Here is a 27,806-nt window from a genome sequence, read left to right as displayed (position 1 = left end):
AGCAATTGCTAGGTTTTCTTTACATTTTCCTCACTTTTCACCAGTATCTTCACAGGTGTGCTAATGTCTAAAGCAAGCTTCCTGGTATCTTCCTACTTCATAATGGGACCAAAATATATCTCTAACTCCTCTTCTAGCAACAAAAATCTCAGTTTTATCTGAAATTACAAAAAAAAGCAACCTAACATGATACTTTTTACATACTTAGTCCACTCTTGGTCTAGCTTGGCACAATGTAAATATTCATATCTCATATAGATGGGCTACGAGGGAAGCATTACCAAGCAAGTGACTCCCTGATGTCAGTGTGCGGAGGGGAAGCCACTTGCCCAGGACCTAGCCTAGAGGATCCCAACTGCCACTTTAGTAGCACCAACTACTAGAGGGATTGTCAGCTTCCCCCTGTGGTGCATCAGATATGTAATATGCATACTTACATTGTGCCAATCAAAAATCATACCAGGAATTCACCTTTAACTATTTTACTCAGCTGTTTACAGAGATTATTCACCTTGGTGGTTTTTAAAAACCAGCTCAAAGACGTTTTTACTGTGCCCCTGAGAAAATGTCTGTGACATTATCAGACAGTCACCATACATTAAACTTGGTTTTTAAAAAGACGATGCCATGATAATGCCACTTTCTCATATGTTTCTAACTTATATAATACTTTACTCCAGTAAGGGGATAGACATTTTCCCTAAAAGAGGATATTTGTTACTAGACAACATAGTAGTTAGGTTTTAACATTTGGTGTAGCATCAATGATACATTTTCAAAACTGGTTGACAGGCATTAACATAAAAGTACATTCAGACTAAGTCAGAGACTGAAGCAGTCATATAACAGTGTGTCTTCTAGTTCCCACCACCATTTGTGAAGGTTATTTCAGTAATTTTTAAGTTATATATCAGTTTCATTATGCTTCATTTTGTTGCTTCATTCTCATGAGTACCACATGATTTTTCTTCTTTCTGTTATATAATATACAAGCAATAACTGTGCAAACAATGGCTATGCAACATAAAACTATTATTGCAACCACAACACCAACCAGCCTGTTCCCACGAGATTCCCTGTCAGGCGGAGAGTAGGTTGGTACAAACCCAGAGCCACTGTCTGAATACTCATCTTGTGTTTCCATTGTAGGGTTATTTTCAGAGAATCCTGGCTGTGGGGTTGTTACAAATGTGAGAGTTGTTCTTTCTTGACTTGGTGGTTCAGTAAATTTGGCGGGCTCATGAGAAGTGCTGGTTTCAAGCACTGATGTGTAATGGTCCATATCTGGGGAAGTTGTAGACACCAAAGATACTAATTGCTGGTCACTTAGTTCAGCTACAGGCATGCCTGCGAAGGGTGGATTAGCACACACAACCCGGCTGTAGTTCCCAAGTTTGTTTAGGTTATGGGCTATCCAAGTCTTCAGAGGAAGAAGATGAAGGTCACAGTTCCATGGATTACTATGAAGTTTCACCTCATCTAAATGCACAATAGTATCAAAAATCCCCTCTGGAAGCCTCTGCAATGAATTATTTTGTAGCTGTATGGCCTTCAGAGTGTCCATATTTCTAAAGACACCTGTAGGAAGATGCTCAATCTTGTTGCTGTGAAGAGATATGTTCTCTAGCTTGGGTAAATTCTGAAGGACATCTTCATGTAAAGTTGTAAGTACATTGGTATGCAACGAAAGTTCCAGGAGCTCAGCTAATCCACTAAAAGCAGCCGGAGAGATGGTGTGGATCTGATTTCTTGATACAATAAGTAGTTGTAGTTGGGTGAGATTGAAGAAGACATCATCTACTAACTCTTCAATTTTGTTCTCATATAACCAGAGCTCCTTTAGTTTTGGCATTGACCCAAACACTCCGGTGTCAATATGTTTGATTGCATTTTCAAATAATGTAAGTTTGGACAGCTGTGGTGTGTGTGTAAATAAACCCCGTGGCAATGAAGTAATCTGGTTATTGGATAGGTACACTTTTTGTAAATCCGGGTTATTCAAGAATAAATCGGCAGATATTTGACCGAGCTGATTGTTTTGCATTGAAATTTCTTGCAAACTTTTAAGTGCACTCAGAAGCCCTTCTGGAACTTCCTTGAGCTGATTTTCGTAAACTCGAAGAGTTTGAAGTTTAGTGACTTTTTCCAGAATTCTGGGATGCAAGCGCGTGAGGTTGTTTTTGGCAATATTAAGTTTGGTGAGAGCACTCATTTGATCAAAAGCACCTCTTGGTATAGAACGAAGATTGTTTCCCAAAAGGGACAGCTCTTTTACATTCATTAGTGGATAAAATAGTAAAGGGTGAATTTGAGCCAACATGTTGTTTGAGAGAATAAGAGTTTCCAGCTTCCCCAGGTCTTTAAACAACCCAGCTGGCAAATCTTGTAATTTATTGTTAAACAAGCTGAGAAATCGAAGGGACATGAGGTTGTTTAATGCATTGGGACCTATAGTGGACAGTTCGCTTTTCTCAATCCTCAGGGCCAGTAGTGCTGTCATATTTTCCAAAACACCATCTTGTAGCTCTGTCACTTCTGTGTTTATAATCTGAAGGCTCCTAATGTTCTGAGGAATGGAGCGTGGTATCTCTACAATATCACTTCCCGAACAATCTATTTGTCCTGCTCTAAGGCATCTACACTCTTTAGGGCATTGACTATATGTGAGATGGATGATAATAAAGATCAAAATTCCACTGAAGTGCCAATTCGACCTCATGATATCTAGGGAAAAAAAAGGAAGAGGATAAAACATTTTTTTTGTTTGCTCGTTCTGTATTAGCATAAATAGTCAATAAACATTAATTAGTGGGTGAAGCCATAGAAATCAGATTACTAATTTTACTTTTTTATGTCCTTCCCATATGCTTTTTCTTTTTTTTGTTATATGTACTGATTTGTTAATTAGTAACTGGAGGGAGCTCTCACTGGATTAGTGCATTGATTCTGCCTTTCTGTTAACAACTGTTAAGACAAGATTTTAGCCACACTGCTTTCAGTGAGTCAGTTAACTCAAAGATTCAATAAAGCATAACACGTTTCTAACACTGCAAAGCAAGATACAACCTGCAATAGGCAAAACTGTCTGACCCATGCAATGCATAATTACAAATGATGTGTAAGATAATACTTTGTAAAACTTGTCCATAGGGTCAATAAGCCGATCTCTTCTGTATGTTAATCTGAAAAGTATTGCAAAGACTACTCATTTAAAGAGTATCTATCAATACGAGAACTACACAGGTTATGTCATATTTCACTATAACACCATGAAAAGTTTCATGACTTTTGTTAGTGGATGAGAGGTCTCCTTGATGGAATTCCAAAAGGTTTAAACAGACCACCTACCCATGCCCACTCAAATTCAGTGATCATTTTTATATGTGATCTATTCAGCTTATGAATAAAGCAGTACATAGCCAGTAAACAAAGTTTCGGCTCCAGTATATACCCAGGGACCCAGTTATTTCCTCTTTGGGCTCCACCATCTTGACTCTTGTAGAACCCAGAAGATGAAGCTAGACTGTCAGTCACAGCTTTACCTTCAAAAAACCTCTGAGCTTCTCCTGTGACAGTCACAGGTCACTGCTGTTTGCATACATCAGCGGCCAGGGGGAGATGGTAGAAATGGAGATGGCTTATAGGTTGACTTTTTACAAATGTTAAAATTTGCACTTCAGTAAGAGTAGTGTTTAGCTTTCTTTGGCTCTATATTTTGGGAAAAGGAAAAGGTTGGAAAAAGCTGACGTAGCAGATTATAAAGACACCACTATATTTACATAGGATAGTGGAAAGTGGAAATATGACTTTGGCAGTTATGACAATCATATTACTACTGTTTTCAAGAAAGAAAAATGCATTTTTAATTTTACTCATTCTGAACCTCTGTATAAATACTTGGATTTTCCTTTTTCCAGTTTGAAAAATAATTGTAAAACAAATCAGAATAGGCATTTAAGCAGATTACAAAATAATAAAAAATCGCTTCACACATTACACATTAATACGCTGTTACAGAAGTGATCACAAAATTCTTTATTTGTATCTTTTGTCACTGGCTGCCGGCAGATGATTTGTAGGCAGAAAGGTAGCGCACATTAATAATATTTTGTAACTGTAGCGTAACTTTCCATATCCTACTGTAATAGTGCTTCCATATGTTACAATACCTCTAAAAAAGCCAAAAGTTCAGAAGTGGGGAAGAAGTAGGCCCCCTTTATAAAACTTTAGTAAGGTTTGGATTCAACTGTAGATAGAGCAGTATGTGCCACACATACAGTGCCTTGCGAAAGTATTTGGCCCCCTTGAACTTTGCGACATTTTGCAACATTTTAGGCTTCAAACATAAAGATATAAAACTGTAATTTTTTGTGAAGAATCAACAACAAGTGGGACACAATCATAAAGTGGAACGAAATTTATTGGATATTTCAAACTTTGTTAACAAATAAAAAACTGAAAAATTGGGCGTGCAAAATTATTCAGCCCCATTACTTTCAGTGCAGCAAACTCTCTCCAGAAGTTAGGTGAGGATCTCTGAATGATCCAATGTTGACCTACCATAAATGACTATGATAAATAGAATCCACCTGTGTGTAATCAAGTCTCCGTTTAAATGCACCTGCACTGTGATAGTCTCAGAGGTCCGTTTAAAGCGCAGAGAGCATCATGAAGAACAAATAACACACCAGGCAGGTCCGAGATACTGTTGTGGAGAAGTTAAAAGCCAGATTTGGATACAAAAAGATTTCCCAAGTTTTAAACATCCCAAGGAGCACTCTGCAAGCGATAATAATGAAATGGAAGGAGTTTCAGACCACTGCAAATCTACGAAGACCTGGTCGTCCCTCTAAACTTTCAGCTCATACAAGGAGAAGACTGATCAGAGATGCAGCCAAGAGGTCCATGATCACTCTGAACATGGTAGAGACACAGTTGCTTTTTTTTTTTTTAATGCCTGGGTTTTATGGCAATCTTGGCACCTTACACAAAAAAGTAACACTTGGAGGGGCTTGCACTATAGCACACAGCACTCTGATTCAAAACACATCTCAATAAAAAAAAAAAAAAACGCTATCTTTATATAGAGAGCCCATTATGTTTAGAGATCATACCATCTTACTTGATATAAGAATGACACTAGTCAAGGACAACCCATCCACCAGGCTTGATCTCTCTAACACATCCCCCTGGGGGGTTCCCTGGTAGCAGTTTGGTTCATGTTTTCATGGCAATTCTCTCAAGCGATCAACATCTTGCAGCTTTCCATGAATCCTTCTATGTCCTATGAACCTTCTGTGCCTGTTGCTCTGGGTTTTCTATTTTGAGGTATAGACAGTGTTGATAGCTTTCTGTATTTTTATTTTTCCTCCATCAGTTTCTCCTTTCTTGGGATCCCTCTCTGTCTCATAGCATTACTCCCACTTCGATCGCTCTGTCTTCCTTTTTCTCTAGATTTCTTGTGGGTGATCTGGTCCTCTGTATTTGAAAAAAATTCTGAACAGGGCATGTAGTGTTTTCTTTAGCTTCCTAATTACCTTACATCTCCATCGTCCTCCTATACACTGCATCCGGAAAGAATTCACAGCACTTAATTTTTTCCATATTTTGTTATGTCACAGCCTTATTCCAAAATGGATTAAATTCATTAATATTCCTCACAATTCTACAAACAATACCCCATAATGACAACATGAAAGAGGTTTGTTTGAAATCTTTGTAAATTTATAAAAAAAATAAAAATAAATGAAAAAAATCACATGGACATAAGTATTTACAACCTTTGCCATGACACTCTGAGCTTAGGCGCAACCTGTTTTCATTGATCATCCTTGAGATGTAAGGATGTTAAGTATATAAAGCCTCAAAGTTAATAGTGGATGTCAGAGCAAAACCAAGTTATGAAGTCCATGAAGGAATTGTCTGTAAACAGTGGCCTCCATCATCCATAAATGGAAGAAGTTTGGAACCACCAGGACTCTTCCTAGAATGGGCCGCCCGCCAAACTGAGCGAATGAGGAAGAAGGGCCTTAGTCAGGGAGGTGACCTTGAACCGGTGGTCAATTTGACAGAGCTCCAGGGTTTCTCTTTGGGGAGAGGACAGAAGAACAACCATTTCTGCAGCACTCCACCAATCAGACCTGCATGGTAGAGTGGCCAGATGGAAGCCACTCCTCAGTAAAAGACACATGATGCCTGGAGCTTGCCAAAAGGAGCCTGAATGACTCTCAGACCCTCAAGAAACAAAATTCTGTGGTCTGATGAAACAAAGATTGAACTCTTTGGCAAGCGTCTTGTCTGGAGGAAACCAGCTCATTACCTGGCTAATATAATCCCTACAGTGAAGTATGGTGGTGGCAGCCTCATGCTGTGGGGATATTTTTCAGGGAAAGAAACTGGGAGACTAGTCAGGATTGAGGGAAAGATGAATGCAGCAATGTACAGAGAAATCCTTGATGAAAACCTGCTCCAGAGCACTCTGGTCCTCAGACTGGGGAGAAAGTTAATCTTCCAAAAGGACAATGACCCTAAGCACACAGCCAAGATAACAAAGGAGTGGTTACAAGACAACTCTGTGAATGTCCTTGAATGGCCCAGCCAGAGCCCAGACTTGAATACGATTGAACATCTCTGGAGAGATCTGAAAATGGCTGTGCACCGACGCTCCCCATCCAACCTGATGGAGCTTGAGAGATCCTGCAAGGAAGAATGGGAGAAACTGCCCAAAAATAGATGTGCCAAGTTTGTAGAATCATACTCAAAAATACTTGAGGCTGTAATTGATGCCAAAGGTGCTTCAACAAAGTATTGAGCAAAGGCTGTGAATACATGTGTTTTTTTTTTCATTTTTTATTCTTATTACGGTACATTTGCAAAGATTTAAAACAAACTTCTTTCACGTTGTCATTATGGTGTATTGTTTGTAGAATTTTGAATAAAATAATGAAATTAATCCATTTTGGAATAAGGCTGTAACATGACAAAATGTGTAAAAAAGTGAAGCGCTGTGAATACTTTCCTGATGCACTGTATCTGTAAGCAGCCTTTATCATTGGTGTCTATTCCTTTTTCCAACTGTAATAAGCTTCATGGTCCTACACTCATACATACATCACGCATGCAATCCCATTCACCTGTGCCTGTCACACATTGCTCCTGCACTCCAGATCCCTGGTGGTTTATGTGCAGCCAGCTGCATCCTATTTCTTGTCAATTAACTTTTCTGTACTGGCTGGTTGAGGTGACCTGGTGTCCATATGCATGCACAGAAGAGCAAACCGCCACGTACCTCAGGCTCCTGAGCTATTAAACTCCTCTGACGTAAATCGTCTATCATTTTTCAGGATTTTATATTTTAGGAATTAAAAATAGATAGGGAACATTTAAAATCGTATGTAGGATAAAATTCCATTCAGAAATCTTTTCAATCCGGGCTTTATCTCCTGCCATCAATACATTTGGCTTCCTCTGGGAGACTGTAGTTATGTTGTCTCTATCATGTCAGACAAGCCAGAAGTAGGTGGAGAAGTCGAAAACTACATTAATTCGAACCACATGCTTGTCTAGTGTTAGCGTCCAGCTTTATGGAACACAGACATCCTTATTCTTTCATGATATAAATAGCCTAGAGATCAGCCATTGTGTAACATGTGAGGATTAGTCGTTCTTTATGTGGAGCATCATGTATACATCCTTGATACAAATCTCCACTTACACATTGTTTTGGTTTTACGCATTGTTGGAATCAAAAATGACCTCAGATGCTAATCAAGCAGTAACAGTTGGTTCAAACAAGGTTCTTAACAGGGTCATGCTGTTTGGATTAAGAGATATTGTTATTTATTTATTATATATTTTTTTATTACTGATGTACACTTGAATGGAAAGCATTATTTTATGAGGAGTTTTGGATGACTCTTTTGGTACACGTTATTGAGGGGTGTTATTATGGCAGCACACTGGGGATTTTATGTATGTTATTTTTGCATCATGTTTTATCATGTATATATTTTATTTTGGTATTTTTAGCTAAGCGCAGAAAGGGATTTGTCATCATTAAACTATATCTAGACTTTTTATATCAGAGACTTTATTGGTGCAATTTTTTCCCAGTTTTGCCCTAATATTGTAGTCATTATAAAGCAAATAATGGTGTCATACTCTTAAATTGGGAGTAAACAGCAAAATTTTGGGCTCCTCAGGGATTGTTGCCATAATGTGCAAGTACACACATAATTTGTAATGCTTATCTAAGAAAGCAATCCTCTTGAGCAGTGGTCCTCAACTCCAGTCCTTGGGGCCCACTAACAGGCCAGGTTTGCAAGATAACTAAATTACATCACAGGTGAATTAATTTCCTGCTTAGTGATTGCAGTATTCTAGTCTGCATCTCCCCAAGGTAATACTTAAAATCTGGCCTGTTAGTGGGCCCTGAGGACCGGAGTTGAGGACCACTGCTCTTGAGGATCAGAGTAGGAGCTGCGATGTCAGTGTTCTCCTCCATCGCTGATGCTTCTCCTTGTCTTCTTCCAGGTTTAAAATCTTCATCCTTTTGATTGACTTGGCCCGGATGACATAACTTTTTTGCATGCACACAGGAGATACTTTTTCTTGGCACACAATTATACCAAGACTGTACACTGAGCTGCGCATGCACAGCTCAGTGTACACTTTTAGAAAAAAGTGCTGACCAGCAGGGAAAAGCTTCAGAAGCTTCTATGGCTCAAGAAAATAAAACTGCACACAATTGGATCCAAATTCAGCCTGTTCTGCAGGGACTGGACAAATTTCGATCCATCTATGGCCATTCCCGCTTAACAGAAGTCGATCTAATGATCACTTTTGCTGAGCAGGACTGTTTTTGCCATCAGCAGCTAGCAGCCAATTGGTCGAAGCCACTAATCAGTGTATCCTGACAGCAGAGGAATCACACTGTCAGAATACAATGGCACAGTAAGGAGGATTCCTCCACCCAGCTTGCCTGTGTGAATCGGGAATCCATTTGTTTTTTATTCTGATTGCCAAAAAAAAAAAAAAAATAACCTTCTATGGTCAGCCTTACCCAGTCTCTTTTGTAATAAAAAAGCAGCATACCAGCATTTTTTTAAAAACAAAATTTTACTTCCACTTTATTACTGCAGAATAACAATTACTTGCAGTTACAGAAGAGTACCATGTCTTCTTGTGGGAGAAAGATGAGATGCAAATTCAAATATCTAGTTGTGAGTGTATATTTATTTCATTTTAGACCATTTATTTGTTCAGTTAGTAGGGGAACATTATTCATTTCTAGAAGCAGTGCCAACTCAATGTTTGTTTCTACCTACCAGAGGAACGATGAACAGTTAAACTCACATTTAAACGTATACTGGCACAGGAATCCATGAGAGAGTTTCCACATCAGAGTAAGATTTCCATTCATGCTCTGTCTCTGAATTACCCAGATCAGTGGTTAAGACTGAAGAGTTTCCAACTGCCAAGCCTGAGGCTTGAATTCAGTTCCTCTATTCAATAGCGAGCAAATGTTGCCCAGTCTGTGACCAAGATTGGAAACTTCACCTCTGCATTCCAAGGTACAGTATGTGCTCGGTTGTGCGAAGGAGGAAAATGGCTGCATTTCTATGGTGTGTTCTGCTTTCATTCTGAAGTTTAATCTGATTATATTTTGTCTTCCCTGGTCCCTCGTTTCCCCCCTTCAGCAACATGCTATTAATTGAAAGAACTGAAGTCCAATGAATGAAGGGGGCAGGCCAGGGACTGTAAAGCCTCGTACACACGCGTCGAAAATTGGCAGGGAATTTTCGTCCAACGACCGTTCTGCCGATTTTCGGCTTGTTAGTATGATGCTTCCAACAACCGACTCTGACTTTTCGGCCGAAAAAAATCTGGTGTGCAGACTATAAAATTTTTGTCTGCCGTCAAAACACGGCCAATTTTCGTGCAGTCAGTACAGATTTCGACAGGGAAAAATCTAATGAGCAAGTCTGGGCATGCTCAGTGAAGAAAGAACACAAAGAAAGCAATCCAACACATGACATCACTTCTGAAGTAGATTTTTGTTGGGCGAGAAAATTCGTGTGCAGTCTAGAGCACATTCCAACCAACAAAACACCACTCTGGACAAAAGACGGACGATCAGTTGGCCGATAATCGTTGCGTGTGTACGGGGCTTAAGGCTGGGAAGAAACACACTAGATGATGCTGGATGTCCTCTAGCCTGGAAATAAGGTGGGCTCTATCTGACTTGCTGGAGCTTCTAATGCACAATGTGAGAAGTTTACAATGTGCAGTAAAATCAAGGTAAGCATTTTCAGTATAGGAATGTACAACTGTGCAAGACGGAAATTGAGGCTGGGGTTTAGCTTTAAGGTAAACTTAATGCATACCAACAACTTACTGACATTTTAAAGAGGGAAGGTATTCTACCAAAATATTTGTATAAAAGACAAGTGATACTTCTGTTTAGACCAGGGGTGTCCAAACTACGGCCCTCCAGCTGTTGTGGAACTACATGCCCAATCTCTGACATTCACAGACATAACTAGGCATGATGGGAATTGTAGTTCCTGAACAGCTGGAGGCCCATAGTTTGGACACCCCTTGTTTAGACAGACAGAAACAGGCCAGCAATACCTTGAGATTGTGTATTTATAGATACCTAGAAAAGGTTGACATTGGAAAAACAAAGGAAATGGCCAAAAGACTGAAATCTGGCATATAGTATAGTTCAGCCCTCTGTAGTTGTAACCAAAGGATGAGACTGCAAAAAAAAGATTGGGGGAATCTATGTCCTCAATCTCTTGGCACTCTGGCCGTGTGAGTGCTTTGTTCAGGCAGCTGTTACTTTATGGGGACTCAGAGGCTGTACAAACACAGCCACAGGTCATAATTTGACAGGTATATAGGTGCGGGTAAGCAGCCCAAATGTACACTGTCTGTGTTTGGGGCTGTACACCTGCACCCACATGTTTGGAAGTATGGCAGTTTTTATATAGATATGTTGCTCTATCTTGGGCAAATGTGAGTTTAGCAGTACGGGGGTCTATCAGGGGCCCCATGGTTTCTAACAGAATCCCTGGTACCTGGGCCAGGAAGTCCAGCATGCCAAGCTCTACAAAACAGCAGTATTATCATTTTCTGATTAGTAAGGGCGAACAGAACACATTGCCCCACTAGAGACATCAGACATGGGGTGTATATTGATTAAACTTATCTCCTAGCTAGTCTCTGAAGTTCTGGTTTATTGACACAACTGCATATTTTTCTGTACAGTAATCAAATTCCATCACGTTTCTGGAGAGAGAAAATTGACAAACATATGACTAGTTGATATCAGCCAAATTATTGCTTTTCCATTATTGCAGTGTTTTTAAGAAATACACGCATCCATTAACAGGGTGTACTGTAAGTAATATAAACATTTCTGACAAGTACATTTTAAACAGATTTGTGCATAAAAAGAAAGGAAGAGATGAGTAAGAAAGAAATCCATTCTGAGGAATTTATAAAGAGTGTCTACAGCATTTATTTTAGATATCTGTCATGCCTCCACACAACAAATGTTGGTGCTTGCCCCAAATTCAATGGGGTTTGTTGGGGTGGGGGGGGGTTAATTTGTGCCTGAAAGAGGGGGTTTTTGAGGGTGGAGAGTGGACTTATTGCTTGGAATTTGTTTTTAATTTTCTGATATGCAGCACAGAAAAAGGAGGACTGCCTGCATTGTGGGGAGATGCAGAGCCAGGAACTTCAGCTGGGAGATATTATGCTAAAATTTTGCTAAAATTGTTTGTGGGATATAAGAATCTAGTTGGTGATTTGGCCCACCACAGTCCCCTAGAATTATTAGTCTGGATAGATGACAGTGATTATTTTGTGAATGTCCAATAAGCAGCCAAGTTCTATGAAATGTATGAACTTTATTACCACTATAGACCGACCCTATTAACTAAAAGCAGAATACTAATAATAACCTATTACTCAGCACAAGCGATGCACACTTTGAAAATGTAGACATTTATAAATGTACAGTATAGTGCCTTATGTATATACAGAAACTTTGGAAAAATAGCTGGACTTCTGCTTTAACATTTCAATTAGTAACTTCCTGTTATAGAGCAAATTACAATTAATACATTAATGGGAATCTATGTAGCACCCTCTAGTGTGTTAGTAGTGAAGTACAGGCAAATGTATTTGACTCAAGGTAACTGTGAGTCTGGAATTTGTGTCAGGGCATATTGCAGGTCAGGCTGGATAACTCATACAGGCAAGTCTCTGGTGCCTGCCCCTGGTTCTGGAAGTTTGAAGAAACTTCTAGAAGTTAGTGGGCGGAGGCCAGGAGGGTTGATCTGCATACTTAGGGGTACTTGGCCAATCCCCTGGGTTCTGTCCTGGCAGGGTGGCTAGGCTAGCCTTTAAAGTTTTACTAAACCCACAACAGAAAAACCAGTCTGTATATGCAGTAAAGCATGTTTTTTATACTCACTGTGGAACCTAAGGGGTTAGGCCTGCACATTGTGAGGCTGTTTTATCCTGTCGTTGCTAATCCTCCCCTTCTTCCACCGTCCCCAATCCATCTGCTGATAGTACAGAGCCAGAGGTTCAGTTTGCTGTGTATTGCTCGAGAGTTTTTATTCTGGAAGAGTGCATGTGATCAGCACAGGGCCAGTCAGAACTGTCCAGACAGAGGGTCAGGGGTCCTGAAGCCTCATAGGACAGTCAGGGGAGAATGAAAACTCCTCCTACAAGCTTTAACTAGACAATGATAGAAGTCATTAGACTGCTATATACTGCTGATGAGAAAACGTATTTAGCAGTTTATATTTACAAAAATAATTGCATTTCCATGTTCTGTGTACTGTGGGAGACCAGATATAGTGAATTCAGGGTCCTGGGTTAAGTAAAACTTTAAATATGGATGAGTCCTGCTAGCAGGGGAGTCAGGTGGATGATGGAGTGCTGAGGAGGCTGTCGGTGACCTAGGAGGAGACTTCTAGGTCTAGGGGAGACCCAAGCTCCAGGCTGGACTCAGGCTGGCTCAGGAGGATCTATTCAGCAGTGCAATTTGATTTGAAATCTTGCCTGAGAACAGTATGAGCAAGGAGGACAGAGTGGAGCTGGGAGCAGTTCTATACAAGGAGAGGATACACTCCTGCATGCAGTTTGCCCCCCTTTTTTCCAAGAGGGGCTAAGAGCTTCTAGTCTGTAATGGACTTTTGCTATTAATCTACTAAGGACTGTGTGAGGAAAGGAAGAAAGCAGTTCAGGATCTTTTTGTACAGAAGAGTAAAGTTGTCCCCCTTTGTTGTTCTTTAGGCCCGTACACACGCACCAATTGTCGGCCGAACGATCGGCCGTCTTTTGTCTGGTGCTGTCCTATCGGTTGAAAAGTGCTAAAGACTGCACACGAATTTTGACGGCCAATAACAGCCGACTGCAGAAGTGATGTAATGTGATGGTTAACTTTCCTTGTGTTTTTTCTTCTCTGAGCATGCTCAGTCTTACTCATCTGCTGTTTGTCGGCCGAATTCTGTACAGACTGAGGAGCAATCGGCCGTTCTGGTGTTGGCCAACAAAAATTTTAAAGCCTGCACACCAGATTCTGTTCGGCCGAAAAGTCGCAGTCGGTTGTCGGAAGCATCATACTAACAAGCCGACAATCGGCCGATCGGACGGTGGCCGAATATTTACGGCCGACAATCGCTACGTGTGTACGGGGCTTTATTTTTAAATTGTTGCATGAATCCCTTCACCCCATCCAAGTCGTTACCCCAACTAAACATTGATAACAAAGCCAAGAGACTGACTTCTCGTGTATCGATGAAAGCAAAGAATGCGTGTTGCCTGGCTGTGCAGAAGTAGAGGAGCCTGTCACCAGCAGCCCTTGCGGGGGTAGTGCTACACCTATAAGGATTCAACTAAAGATGCTCTTGTTGCTGAATTGTTTTTGCAAGACCCCAATACTTTGTATACTACTAGTATGAAACAGATATAAAGAATAGTAGTTCAGACTTCAGCACTGGCTGTATGTTTGTTCCAGGTCATTGACTTACTAGATATTGAATTAGGATCTTGGTAACAGCCCCACAGCCTACACCTCTAATAACAAATTAGCAATGGAAGGCCTTCTACTTCTGTTTCTTGAATATTCACTTTATCCTCTATGTTAAGGCAAAACTTTTTTTTTTTAGAGCAAGGAATGGAGTTGTTACTGCTGTCTGTGTTATTTTTGGGGAAATTCACCCCACTATGTGTCCTGGTCACATTGTCACCAAGACAGGATGTGAGGAGGAATCCAAAATGTTATAGTTGACATCAGAGCAGGATGTGATGGTAGATTATCTAATGGGAACAAATGTTTTTGTGACCGCTGGCTAATATGGAAATTCCCTTCACTTTAGGGAAATTTCCCCTCGTTTCCTGTTGCATCCCTAGGACAGGAAGTGTAGAGAACCCTCTCCAGTGGAATACAGACACCAAAATAACATGATGGGTTTTTAACCATTCCATAATCTATTCAAAACTATGCAGATAAATGTATGGTGCCTGTAGGTTAGGGGGTCTCCTCTTCCATAGGCCTCATCCAGCCCACTACAAGATTTTACCCAGCTCACTGCAACTCTGTGATGGGGGGCTTCTAATGTAAAATGATGACTGTAATGAAAGGGGAGCTCTAATGTGATGCAGGACTTCTGATATAAAAGGGGGACTTAGATGTGAATTGGAGGCTCTGATGTGAGGGAGGACTTTGATATGAAAGGGGTGACTAATTTGATGAGAGGCTTCTAGTTTGAAAGGGAGATCTGATGTCAAAGGAGGACTCTGATGAAAGTGGGGCTCTGATGTGATGGGGGGGCTTCTGATGTAAAAGGGGCCTCTGATGTAAAGGAGGGAGACTTCTGGTTAAAAATGAGGGACTTCTTATTTTGTAGGGGGCATCTGATTTAAAAGGGGGCTCTGATATGATGGGGAAGATTCTGATGTGATAGGGGGGGGGGGCTTCTGATGGGAAAGGGGGTACTTTGCATGTGAATGGTGGGACTTCTGATGTGAAGGTATTTCTTATAGCATGTTTATCTTTTTTAAAATTTTAATACGTTTTTTTCAGCCCCCAGACTATTTGCTTAATATATAACGTGGCCCTGATACTGAAAAGATTGTAGATCCCTACTCTAGGTTATTTGCTAGTTACAGAATGTAAAACAATATCTGCATCTAATTTTTTTCTTTTGAGCAATACACAGTGGTCAGCTTGATGAAACACTTTTGGTGGTCCATTCCTAGGAAATAAGCACAGTAACTGCTCTAAACATTCCTTGGTTGTAGCTATTGTTAACGGTCTACAGGAATTGACAACCTGTAGACTAGCAGCTGCTGAGGAACTAAAAGTCCAAGAATGTGAAACTGGCTGAGCTCTAACTGAACTTTACTTTTCCTTGTCAGATGTAGTCACTCTGCTTTAATTATTTTATGCAGGCATGTTTGCATGCATTTCTCACAGAGTAGAAAATGAATATGTATTTGCCCTTTGAATTTACCTTGCTCTATGTTAACAGTTTACACTTTCCCTTGATCTGTCATATTCATAATCCTGCAGTATGCTTTTTTTGGTTGAAGCTATAAACATGAGTGCTTATCAAAAGTACAGCATAGTAGAAGAATCCAGCCTGCAGCCTCTTATCCTCATCTGCCCTCACATCCTAACGGTCCAGTTTCATAAGGCTGCTGCAAGAGAAAGAATCTTATAGTTACTCCTTATTCACAGAATAGAGCTGCAATTATGTACAAACAAGTACATATAGTTCTGAATTTTTCTGTCATGCAGGTATTGCAGGACATTCTATAACTAACTATGCTCTTCAACCTTTTCAAAGAGGAATTTTGCAACAACTTTTGGGTTTTGTTCAGATGTGATTTGCCTTAATTACACAGTTACTTCACTTTCCCGGGAAGCATTTCAGTTACGTTGAGCCTCATCACCCAAGATTAAAATCTGTTATGCTGCATGTCATGTTCAAATACTATGCTACTACCAAAATTAAAATCAAGGGGCCCAGTGCTTAACATAAATAAGTAATAAAACCTGCCAAAGACATTGTTCCTCGCACAACATTAGCAAAGGTTTCTCTTCAAGAGATTAGGGGCACAGGCAGCAATATGGGTGACTATTAAAGTATAACTAAAGGCAACATTTTTTTTTCATTTTGGATAGAGTGGAGAGGAATTAGTTGGTGGGTTTTTATTGTTGTCTGTGCCCCCATTGGGGAGTTTCACCCTCTCTATTTTTTTTGTTATCACCGAAAGTGAAAGAAAATCCCACATTTTGGGATGTCACCAGAACAGGAGCACAGTGGAAATCTTCCAATGGGGACACTGGTTTTGGTGGCAGCCAAGGAACCCCTCACTTTGGAGGGATTTCCCAACACTTCTTGCTTTGGCTATGGTACAGTACGTAAATTGAATTCTACCCAATGGGTCACATATGGGAAAAAATTGTCAGGGGCTTATAACTCTCTCTTACTTTTATCAAAAATGAAAAAAAAAAAGTTTTGTTTTTAGTACTACTTAAAGTTTCTTCTTTGAAGAAGCCATTTTTTGCTCATTTTTATTTTAGCAACAGAGTGGCTTACAGCATGTGTCAGTGTTACTATAAGGGTCTGTTTACAGCAATATGTATTTCTCTGCACTGAGCAACCATTCCAAAACCAGCCCATTGCTTAGACAGGACAATTTGCCTTGTGTCTTATGTATTCAGTTCACACCACCATGTCACTGTGGTGTACGCTGAAAGGATATGTATTACTTTTTTTCACTGCACTATACCATATCACACTGCAGTGGAGTATAGTGAAAGAAATGTAATTATGACGTTTCAAAAAAATGATATTAAAAGGGTAGACAGTGGTGTGATGCATAGTAATCTGAGCATTGGTACTGTTTACTTTACAGTGCACACCAGCAGCTGCCCTATAACACGCCTTCTTAAGTGAACAGGCACCTAAGATGCACCTAAAGGCCATGGCGCACATGCACAGTATGAAGTGGCCAATTTCAAACAAAAGGTTGGGTGTCTCAGAGTGGGGCTACAGACTGAAAATGACCAGATATGGATATTTTGATGTAAGAAATACATACAAATACATCTGCCTCTTCCTAATCAACTACCCCCACCAAGCTATTAATTAATTTCCTTGTTATCTGTTGCCTCAACTATTGCAGCTCCCTTCTCATTGGCTTACCCCTACAAAGTCTATACCGACTCTCCCATCTATCATAACTGCTGCTGCCAGACTCATCCACATATCCAGCCACTCACTATCCACCAGCCCTCTCTATTGATCCCTTCACTGGCTTCCACTTTCCCTCCAGCTCCCTCGTCACCTCCTACCATTTTCACCTCTAGGACTTCTCCAGAAGCTCTCCCATCCTCTTGAACTTTCTACCCCAATCTATCCAGATATTTTCAATTCTGCATTTAGGTGATCCCTAAAAACTCATCTCCTCAGGGAAGCCTTTAGTATCCCTACTGAACAACAGAACTTTTACTTTCTTCATTAATTCATCCCCATTCAATATTATCCTTTGTTTTACTTCCCATCCCTTTTAGATTGTAGGCTCTCGTGAATAGGGCCTTTCTAACCCTCTTGTCTGGATTTGCATTGTAACTGTGCTGTCTACCTTTATATTGTATGGCGATGCACAACATGTTGGTACTATATGCATCCTGTAAAATATAAATAATAATTTGAATTTAAAAACATGATGTGCCCTCAAACCAGTATCTATCCACTGTTCATTTGGACAGGAGGTGGCACCATGGTACAGATGCTTGTTTTTGTAGTCAAAGGAGATAATACTACATCACAGGGTTTGGGGCAGAAGTATGCACATTCTTTTATATAGGATTTAGTATCATGTAGGTGAATCAACAATATTACTTTTTAAGCAACTTTATGTAGCTGCATACGTATGTGTTATGGATGTAAACCTTTACGTGGATATAAACATATATACATACTGTAAAAGAAGTCTGTGTTTAGCAGTAGGATTTAATTAGTATAAACAAGGGATGTCTAGAGGCAAGTAAGTTGAGTGTATATAAACTTTAAAGTGCATGCTAGGAAAGTGATGGCGGCCACACACCACGCTGTAATTTGAGTCTTCGTTCTTTTTGACATTGCTGTAACTGCTGGTCTGTGCTGTGATTTATTATGCACCAAATCATTGTTTTTTCCCCCCAAACATGTCACAACTATGTATTATTTTCTTGAAGGATATGAAAATGTGCATTATTTGTTTAGACCCTCACAATTAGGTGCTTCAACTTGATCAAGCAATTTCTAATTCATACGGAATTTTACCTGGATGTGCATCAGTGAAAATACAACACAGTCAACCAATAACTGTACACACACACAAAATTTACTTGACAGCACATGTAGAAGACTGATAAATTTATGCTGGCCATAGATGGGTCAGTTTTTTTTTCAATCAACCAGTGAGTGGGTTAAACAAAAAAAAAAACGGACCCGCTTCCTCCATCCACACATTCGGGATGTATGTGGGAATCCTTCCACTAAGCTATTGTATTCTGACAGTGGGGAGACTTCCTCATCGTAAGAATACACTGATCAGTATTGCGAGGTATAGCCAGCGACGCTGATCAATCGGCATTTATCCGACAGTGTGGTTGTACAGACGTCATTTGGTAGATTGACTTTTGTCATGGAGTGTCATGTAGATTGACTTTTGTCATGTGTGGAGGCTTCCTCATTGTAAGAATACACTGATCAGTATTGCGAGGTATAGCCAGTGGCGCTGATCAATCGGCATTTATCCGACAGTGTGGTTGTACAGACGTCATTTGGTAGATTGACTTTTGTCATGGAGTGTCATGTAGATTGACTTTTGTCATGTGTGGAGACTTCCTCATTGTAATGGGCCATACACACTATAAGATTTTCTGAAGACTTTTTCCTTTAGATTTACCAAAACCATATAATATGAGGTCAAACCTAAACACTTTCAATTTGTATGCAATCTAGCAGGCCCTTGCACTACATAGAAAAGGTAAATCTAAAGGAAATCTAACCACAAAACTTGGATAGTGTGTATCCAGCTTTAGAATACACTGATCAGTATTGCGAGGTATAGCCAGCAGTGCTAATCGAGCGGCATTTATCCGATAACGTGGGTGTACAGAGGTAATTTGGTAGATTGACTTTTGTACAACCAGGGTGGCTATACATGAATTTCCCTCTACGTATGGCCAGGCTTTAGGCTTATTGCCCAACTAATATGTTATTAAAATTTGCAAGTTTGAAGCTATACATCACTGCTATCCGGCACAACCATAAATGGATTAATCAAGCGGATACCACTGGTATTAGGTCAGTGGAACGGGAACACTACAAGGTTGAGATTTGTTGTGTAACTTCAACAGCACAAAAAATATGTTTTGATTTTTTGGGCTGAGTTCACATATATGCGAATTGGATACGTTTTTACTAATATCCAAATCGCATAACATGTGAATGTGACCAGCTTTCAATGGAGGCAGTTCACACATGTCCAGGGTGGCCACGATGCTGTTTTGAAAAGAGTCCTGTGCGTTTTTTGTGTCGGGTTCAGGTGCGAAGTCGGGGAAAAATTTGGTCTTGAATCTCACCTGAACTAGTGAACAGAAATGCTCCGGACTGTGGGCTGCAAACTGCAGCTGGACATTTGTGAACCCACCTTAAATCTAGTCCACAAACTCTGTCATTATTACTTCCAGTTTATTCTGTGTCACCTTCAGTCAATAACAAACTCTAAAACTCACAATACACAACTCCTGCTGGTTCTCTACGTATGCAATCTATATGTTGACAGTACAATGAGCTATAAATAAGTAAGAATATCTGTTGTCAGCTATTTGTGACAGCAAGTGCACTGTCTTTATCTTTGATGATGATGACATTATGGCAGCCCCCAAAAAATAGTGACTGTTCATGGCACTCAGTACCACTGAGGAAATATCCACTGCGTTCGGGAAACGGTGATTACTTTCTTCCTGCAATGTTTTACTGTATATAGAGAATTGTGTCTGATGTTATAATAGAATCCTGCCAAGCTGGCTGTAGTAAAAAGATGGCTGGGCAGAAAAGCAGAATCCTCTAAAGTTCAGATAACAACATCAAGTAAATTGGTGCAATGCATCTAAAACAGGGTTTGCTGATCTCTGTTTATTAGTATGAGCGTTTATGGAGTACATGGGAAATGACACATTAGCTGTATAGAGTTTGTGCAAAGACAGAAAAACACATACATTCACACAATACTGCTGAGAAAACAGAAGAGAAGAGGACATTGCAAGGCCATGGGTTTAGCTTTCATTAAATAACACTGCACTGGCTACTCCTTCCAGTAAACAGAGCTGATAGGAGGTATTGGTCTATGATAGATATTGCTCTGTGGTCAGTAGATAAGTAATGAAAATTGTTTTTAAAGCAGATCTCCAGGCAAATTTAGAGTCCGGCATAGTATAACAGTCCTGATATTTAATAGAGGAGACAAAAGGTTGGGATATCTCTACGTAGTAAAAAAATAGAGAATTTCTGCTTTTCTTGTTTTTGTTTATAGGTACACAAAAATATTAAAACAATGTGGAAAATTGGGAATAATGGGAGGTTATTCTAATGAAAAGTTGTTATACATCCAATGTTCCATATTGGTGGGATGCCATCACTCCCCACCCAAGCCACCAGTGAAACCAGACCAGTCCTGAGCTGACTGTGAATGCTTCATGAAGTACATACCCTTAAGTGATATTATATAGTCTGTGATTACAAGTATTCCACCTAACTAGTGATGTGTTTTACTAAATAAAATGTACAGTGCCTTGAAAAAGTATTCATACCTCTTGAAATTTTCCACATTTTGTCAAGTTACAACCCAAAAATTAATGTATTTTATGTGATAGGCCAACGCAAAGTGGCACATAATTGTGAAGTTGAAGGAAAATGATAAATGCTTTTCAAAATGTTTTACAAATTATTATTTGAAAAGTGAGGCGAGCATTTGTATTCAGTATACTCTGATAACCCTAACTAAAAATCTAGTGGAACCAATTGCCTTCAGAAGTTACCTAATTAGAAAAAAGAGTTCACCTCTGTGTAATTTAAACTCAGTATAAATACAGCTGTTCTGTGAAGCCCTCAGAGATTTATTAGGCTGGCCATACAATATACAATTTTCTGTACAATTTTCTTGAAATTTACCTTCAACTATGTAGTACAAAGGCCTGCCTAATTGGATACAAATGAAAGTGTTGTTTAGCTTTGACCTCATATTATCTGGTTTGTGGTAAATCTAACAGAAAATTGTACAAGGAAATTGAACATGTATGGCCAGCCCTAGAGAACCTTAGTGAACAATCAACATCTAGAAGGCCAAGAAACACACCAGACAGGTCATGGATACATTTGTGGAGAAGTTTATAGCAGGGTTAGGCTATAAAAAAATACCCCAAGCTTTGAACATCTCATGGAGCATTGTTCAATCCATCATCCGAAAACGGAAAGAGTGTGGCACAACAAACCTACCAAGACACGGCCACCAAAACTGAAAGGCCAGGCAAGGAGAGCATTAATCAGAGAAGCAGCCAAGAAGCCCATGGTAACTCTGGAGGACCTGTCGAGATCCACAGCTCAGGTGGGAGAATCTGTCCACAGGACAATTATTAGTCGTGCACTCCACAAATCTGTCCTTTATGGAAGAGTGGCAAGAAGAAAGACATTGTTGAAAGAAAGTCATAAGAAGTCTCCTTTTCAGTTTGTGAGAAGCTATGTGGGGGACACAGCAAACACATGGAAGAAGGTGCTCTGGTCAGATGAGACCAAAATTTTACTTTTTGGCCCTTAAAGCAAAACGCTATGTGTGGCGGAAAACTAACACTGCACATTACCCTGAATGCACCATTCCCATCGTAAAATATGTTGGTGGTAGCATCATGTTTTGGGGGATGCTGGTCAGAGTTGATGGGATGATGGATGGAGCCAAATACAGGGCAATCTTAGAAAAAAACTTGAGACTGGGGTGGAGGTTCACCTTCCAGCAGGAAAATGACCTTAAACATACAGCCAGAGCTAAAATGGAATGGTTTAGATTGAAGCATATTCATGTGTCAGAATGGCCCAGTCAAAGTCAAACATAAATCCGATTGAGAATCTGTGGCAAGACTTGAAAATTGCTGTTCACAGATGCTCTGAATCAGATCTGACATAGCATGAGCTATTTTGCAAAGAAGAATGGGCAAACTTTTCACTCTGTAGTTGTGCAAAGCTGGTATAGACATACCCAAAAAAACTTGCAGCTGTAATTGCAGCGAATGGTGGTTCTACAAAGTATTGACTCAGGGGGGCTGAATACAAATGCATGCCACACTTTTCAGATATTTATTTATAAAACAATTTGGAAAATCATTTTCCTGCCACTTCACAACTATGTGCCACTTTGTGTTTGTCTATCACAGCAGGTTGAATGACAAATAACAGACTCAATTTCCCCATTTACACACTCAATGTGAATAGGGGAATCCTCCCAACTGAGCTACTGTCTTCTGACAGCAGGACATTTCCCCAATGTCAGAATACAGTCATCAGCGCTGCAGGCAGGGAATTGAGCAGGGAAAATTTGACAGGACAGTTGTACAGAAGTGCCCATACATTAATTGAAATTCCGCTCTATGTTGAACCAACCCAATTTTGATCCATGTATATCCAGCTTTAGATTGTAAAGGCAGAGACTAATGTGAATGTAGTAATGTACATTATGTAAAGTGCTTCATAAATTGTCAGTGCTATATACATTCCCATAATCAATTATATGTTTAAACCAATATACCAATAAACCAATAAGTTAATGGTAGTTTACTTGTGATGTAAGAATTGGCTAAACATGTCTCTGAAAAAATAAATGCATGAAAATAAATATAACAAATAAACAAGCTTGGGGCTATCAAAACGATGAAATAAAATTGTTGATAGCCTGTTGTTGGCTTCTACAACATGCATATTACGTCATTTAAAAACGTATTACTTTTTTTTTTTATTGATTTTTGATCAGGTTAAGGTGGGCAATTTTTTAAAATGAAATCCAGGTACATACTACTGACCATGCCCATTTATAATCACACCCTTTATAAAACCATGACCCAATATTTAGCCACACCCACAAAATCAAGCTACCATTTTAAACATGCCCTCAAACAATTAGTCACAGACTTTTAGAACAAGAGGCAGACATTTAGTGTCCATTCACACTTGTACGACTGTTCATCCGACTTTGGACATCAAAGTCAAATGACAAGTCGTACCCCATGTTTCCCAATGATAACCGCTCATTTATGGGCGGCTCAAAGTTGCAGCGATTTCAAAGTAGTTCATGCACTACTTTGGTCCGACTGTCATGCAACTTGAGGGCCATAGACTTCAATGTTAAGCCTCTAAGGTTGCAGGAAAGTCATACCCGAATTTTTTTTTTCTTCTAATATAAATTTTATTGAAGCAGGGAAGGAGAGACATCCAAAAAAATACAGTATACAAGCAAGTCAGATGATATGTCATACATGTACATGAAAGAAATAATTCTTGCATAAATCAACGGTGTGTCAATAACAGGCTTAACACTTCTCTCACTTGCTTTTATAGAAGAGAAAGGAAAAGAGAAAGGAGGAATGGGGAAGGGGATGAAGGAAGAAATAGGGAGGAGGGGAGAGACGAAGGAGAGGAGAGAAGAAGAGAAGAGAAAGGGAGAAAAGAAAATGTAAAAAGGGGGGGGGGGTGTGGAAGGGAATATAGGGAAAGGAGAGTGACTGGCAAGAGATGATCCTAACGGAGAAGCGCATGTACCATCCATGAGGAGACTTCGTACCCAAAAGAGCAGCTCCCTCCTCCAATACAGCAAATAGGTCCCAGTTTCACCCAAAATGCTGCATATTTCTCGTGTTGGTATCGGGATGACAGAACCAGGTCCTCCATCCTACTGATGTCCTCCACTCTACGCACCCAACTCGCAACCGTGGGAGGGGACCGCTTCCAGCAAAGGGGAATACACGACTTGGCCGCATTAAGGAGATGTCTAAGAATCAACTTTTTGTAGGAAGACGCCAGTATGTCCGATAGATGCAATAAAAAGAAGGCAGAATCGTTCGGGATAACATGATCAGTAAGCGTCTGGATAATCCTGCGTATCTCTGACCAAAAGTGTGTCAGTAAAGGGCAGGACCAGAAGATGTGCAACAGGGTTCCCTCGGCTCCCTGGCAATGCCAGCAGCAGTACGACACCTCTGGGAAACATTTGTGGAGTTTCGTGGGCATGTAGTACCACCTGGGGGGAATCTTGAAGTTGGTCTCCTTTAGCTTAGTGCACATGGATGATTTGAGTGCAAATCTGAGCATGTAACGGATTTGATCCGGGAGAAAGAATGACCCAGGTCATCCTCCCATCTACGCACCCAAGGCAGATCAGGCTGGTCCGGCGGGGAGATGAGAAGACCATACATTTTCAGTGAGGGTGCCTTGTCTGGAGCAGAGCTCTTCGAAGGGGGTCAAGGGACGACTGAATGAGCTCGGAGGTGGCAGCGAATGGAGAAAATGGTGAGCTTGTAAAGCGCTCCAAAAAGGGAGATTAAAGGGGCCCTGAGCATCCATAAGGTGAGAAATGGAAGGCCATTGTGAGAGTAGAAGGAAATGTGAGGCTTGAAAAGTGCCCAATCGACACGCAGTTGAGTGAATGACTGCTCTAGAGAGCCTGGGGTTAAATTTGGGGTAACCGAGGATCGTGTAAAGTGGGGACTCATTGATGAAGAGCCCATGGAGATTGCACATATGTTTGCAGGTCAGCAGGGTGGTACCTATCAAACGGTGGGCCTTCAAGGCCGGAGGAAGGTCACGGAACACCCAGGGGGTCCCACTCAAGGCGAAGGGTGGCTGAGCCTGTTCGATTTGCACGTATAATTTGGTAGTGGAGTGTTGACCCCAATCATCAACCCTGCTAAGGTGAGATGCCTGATAGTATTTTTTAATGCCCAGGAGAGGCATCCCTCCATACATCTTGGGGAGGGTCAGTAGATGCCTCAGGAACCTAGGTTTTTTATGGGACCAGATAACAGGGAGTGAACTTGCTTGAACAATTTGGGGGGAATACATATTGGCAGTGTTTGAAATAGGTAGAGGAATTTCGGGAGGATACATATTTTCAGGAGGTTGCATCTGCCAAACCAAGAGTGAAAACCCAGATGAAATTTATCTAGAAGGATCCGTGTTAATGCCAACAGGGGAGGGAAATTCAGGTTGAAGAGTTGTCTCAACTTAGGTGGATACCCGAATGTTTAATAGGCAACATTTGTGCAATAGTTGTCCGTTATCTTTGGTCAAAGCCAAAGTCACATCCAAGTCATACCCTTTCAAAGTTGCGTCAAAGTTGAGTCAAAGTTGCATTCCAAATGGCACCAAGATACGCATGCATAATTAGGAGGGACACCTTGATTGTGGCCCACTGCAGCATGTGGAAGAGTTTAATAGTGTTGCAAGATAAAAGGCTAACAGTGACAAAGGAAGAAATGGCATTGGGGCATGGGGGGAATAGAGAAAATGTTCATATGTCGTTGGCGTGAATGAAAGGAAAGAATCCTACTGCATCTGTGTCAATGGAACGAAAAAAAAAAAAGCTGATGCCTCAGTGTCAGTAGAAGGAAAATATGCTGCTGTGTCAGTGGGAGGACAAAAATGCTGCTGCCATGGAAATGCATGATGATGTGCAGCCTGGCCGCCTGGATCCCAACAACCAGTGATGTTGGTTCGCTGAGTGGTGGATCCAGTTGTCAATGCCACTTTACTATTATGCTGCCGTCAGGCTGGGGACCCCATTTTAAAAAATGGGAACACATCCAGGGATCCTTTTTTGGGGGGGACAGCCTCCTGAAAGCAGAAACTGTCTCTAGAAATCGGGGATGTCTGGGCAGCCTATTCCAGGTTACCAGCCCAGTATACAAGCAGGGAATGCAAAGCTGAAATGCTGCTGGACTAACATGATCATATGCCACTCTACTGACTGAAAGAGAGTCCTACATATCTAGGAGCTCTATATACACACTGACTATTTCATGACTTTGAGCCAGCACTCTTTAACAACATAAATTATATGTACTAGTTATGAACACATTATCACTATAAATCAAATTTAGTAAGCCTACTCCCACTTATCACAACTCTAAGATAAATACACAAAACCATCAATGATTGTAGTGATATTAGATACTTGATGTTCAAAGAATTTGAAGACGCCTGAACTATCAAAGGATAACTTACTAAAAGCAGTATCAAATAGTGAGTGACATTTTGGACAACTTCCAGTTGTCTACAGCATTCACTGCTACACAATCTAAATTATGAACCACAATTCAGTGCTGCACTTTACAGTGTATTTTTGTAAAAAAAAAAAAAAAAATAGAAAAAAAAAAGCGCACACACCTCAGTTTAATTTGTAGAAAAAAAATGGTAAATAGTTTTCTATAATAAGTCACTGTTTTTCAATGCAGTACTTTAGCCATGAACAAGCTGCATTTTGTCTTGGAGGCAGCCTAACAAGCAGCCAAAATATTGTCTTCATATTGTAGAAGGATTTCCTGACAAACAATTTCATGTGGTCCCAATATTGTACTTTACATGCATTGCATCCTTCCAAAAATAACGTCATTTTGACTGGAGACAGTCCAGCGCTGCTCTTTCAGGTCTGATATTTCTGCACATCAGCAGTTTGTGTTATTAGATTGTCCTGGTTTCTGTGTATACACATTTGGACCTGTTGCACTATAATTAGTGTGAGTGTTGAATAAAATTCTGGAGAACATTAGATGTAGTAAAAAAAAAAAAAAACATGCCAAAGTAAAACGTATCCCTCTAAATGTAATATTTCTGTGAATAGCATAATCATTGTGATAAAAATGAGCAGGGAGAAAAAAATATTTGCTGAATTACAGATTAATGTGACACACAAACTGTATAACTATTGATTTAGTTTTAACCATGTAAGTGTATTGCTGTTATTGAAAAGTCTTAGCAAAGCACATGTTTGAGTTACTAACCATTCTTATATATAATTGCAACAGCTGTTATCCATTACTTTAAACTTCTAGTAAATAAGTTAAAGTAAGTAAAGTAATGTGTGTTAATTGATTCACTAATTCTGCTTTACTTCTAAGCTGATTCTATTTCAGGGTCTGCACAATTATGTAGTGAGAAAATCATTAACTATGAAGAATTATATATCACTGCATGACAGCAAAAATCATAACATCCAGATACTACCTACCCCAGTAGTTGAATATGATCCTCAAGTGATGCTGGAGCTGTTTCTGTGTTCTGCAGCTGTACAGACTAAGGAAAGGCTTGTACCCCTCCCTCTATTTAAAGCATTTAGATCAATGAATCAGCAGAGGGGGATGTGTCAATGGGTTAAAATTCTTCATTTTTTCCAGGAGCTAGAAGTCATGGTACTTTGTCCGTTAAAATTGACAAAATAGTACTCACGGATCTGTTGCGTGCCTGACTGCGAAATGGGATTTCCCAGTGATTAAGCTTGTAATCTCAGGGACAGAGAAGATGTTGTACTACTACTATTAGTCCTGCTCTAGAGCACAAGTTCATTTGATTTAACCCAGCAGAAAACTGCATCCTCTTTTTGCTCTTCTCCTCCTACATGACATGGGAAGCTCCACAGTACTCCAGTGTCTAAGTATGTGGCAGTCAGATTTATTTATTAAACAC

General features: G+C 40.1%; 1 protein-coding gene across 1 annotated transcript; it reads right to left on the bottom strand.

The window, feature by feature from the left end:
• Positions 1–176: 176 nt before the first annotated feature.
• Positions 177–27,652, bottom strand: LOC309551490 (uncharacterized protein). The gene is made up of 2 exons (XM_082252094.1): positions 27,352–27,652; positions 177–2,724 (listed from the first exon to the last, which is right to left on the bottom strand). The coding sequence occupies exon 2, from the start codon at positions 2,717–2,719 to the stop codon at positions 920–922; it is 1,800 nt and encodes a 599-aa protein (XP_082108220.1). The 5' UTR covers positions 2,720–2,724; positions 27,352–27,652; the 3' UTR covers positions 177–919.
• Positions 27,653–27,806: the final 154 nt, after the last annotated feature.

This window comes from Pelophylax lessonae, assembly GCF_965119305.1.
Source record: "Pelophylax lessonae genome assembly, chromosome: 3".
NCBI classification, from domain to species: Eukaryota; Metazoa; Chordata; class Amphibia; order Anura; family Ranidae; genus Pelophylax; species Pelophylax lessonae.
Note: the sequence above shows the minus strand (reverse complement) of the source record. Positions and strands in the feature narration are given on the sequence as shown.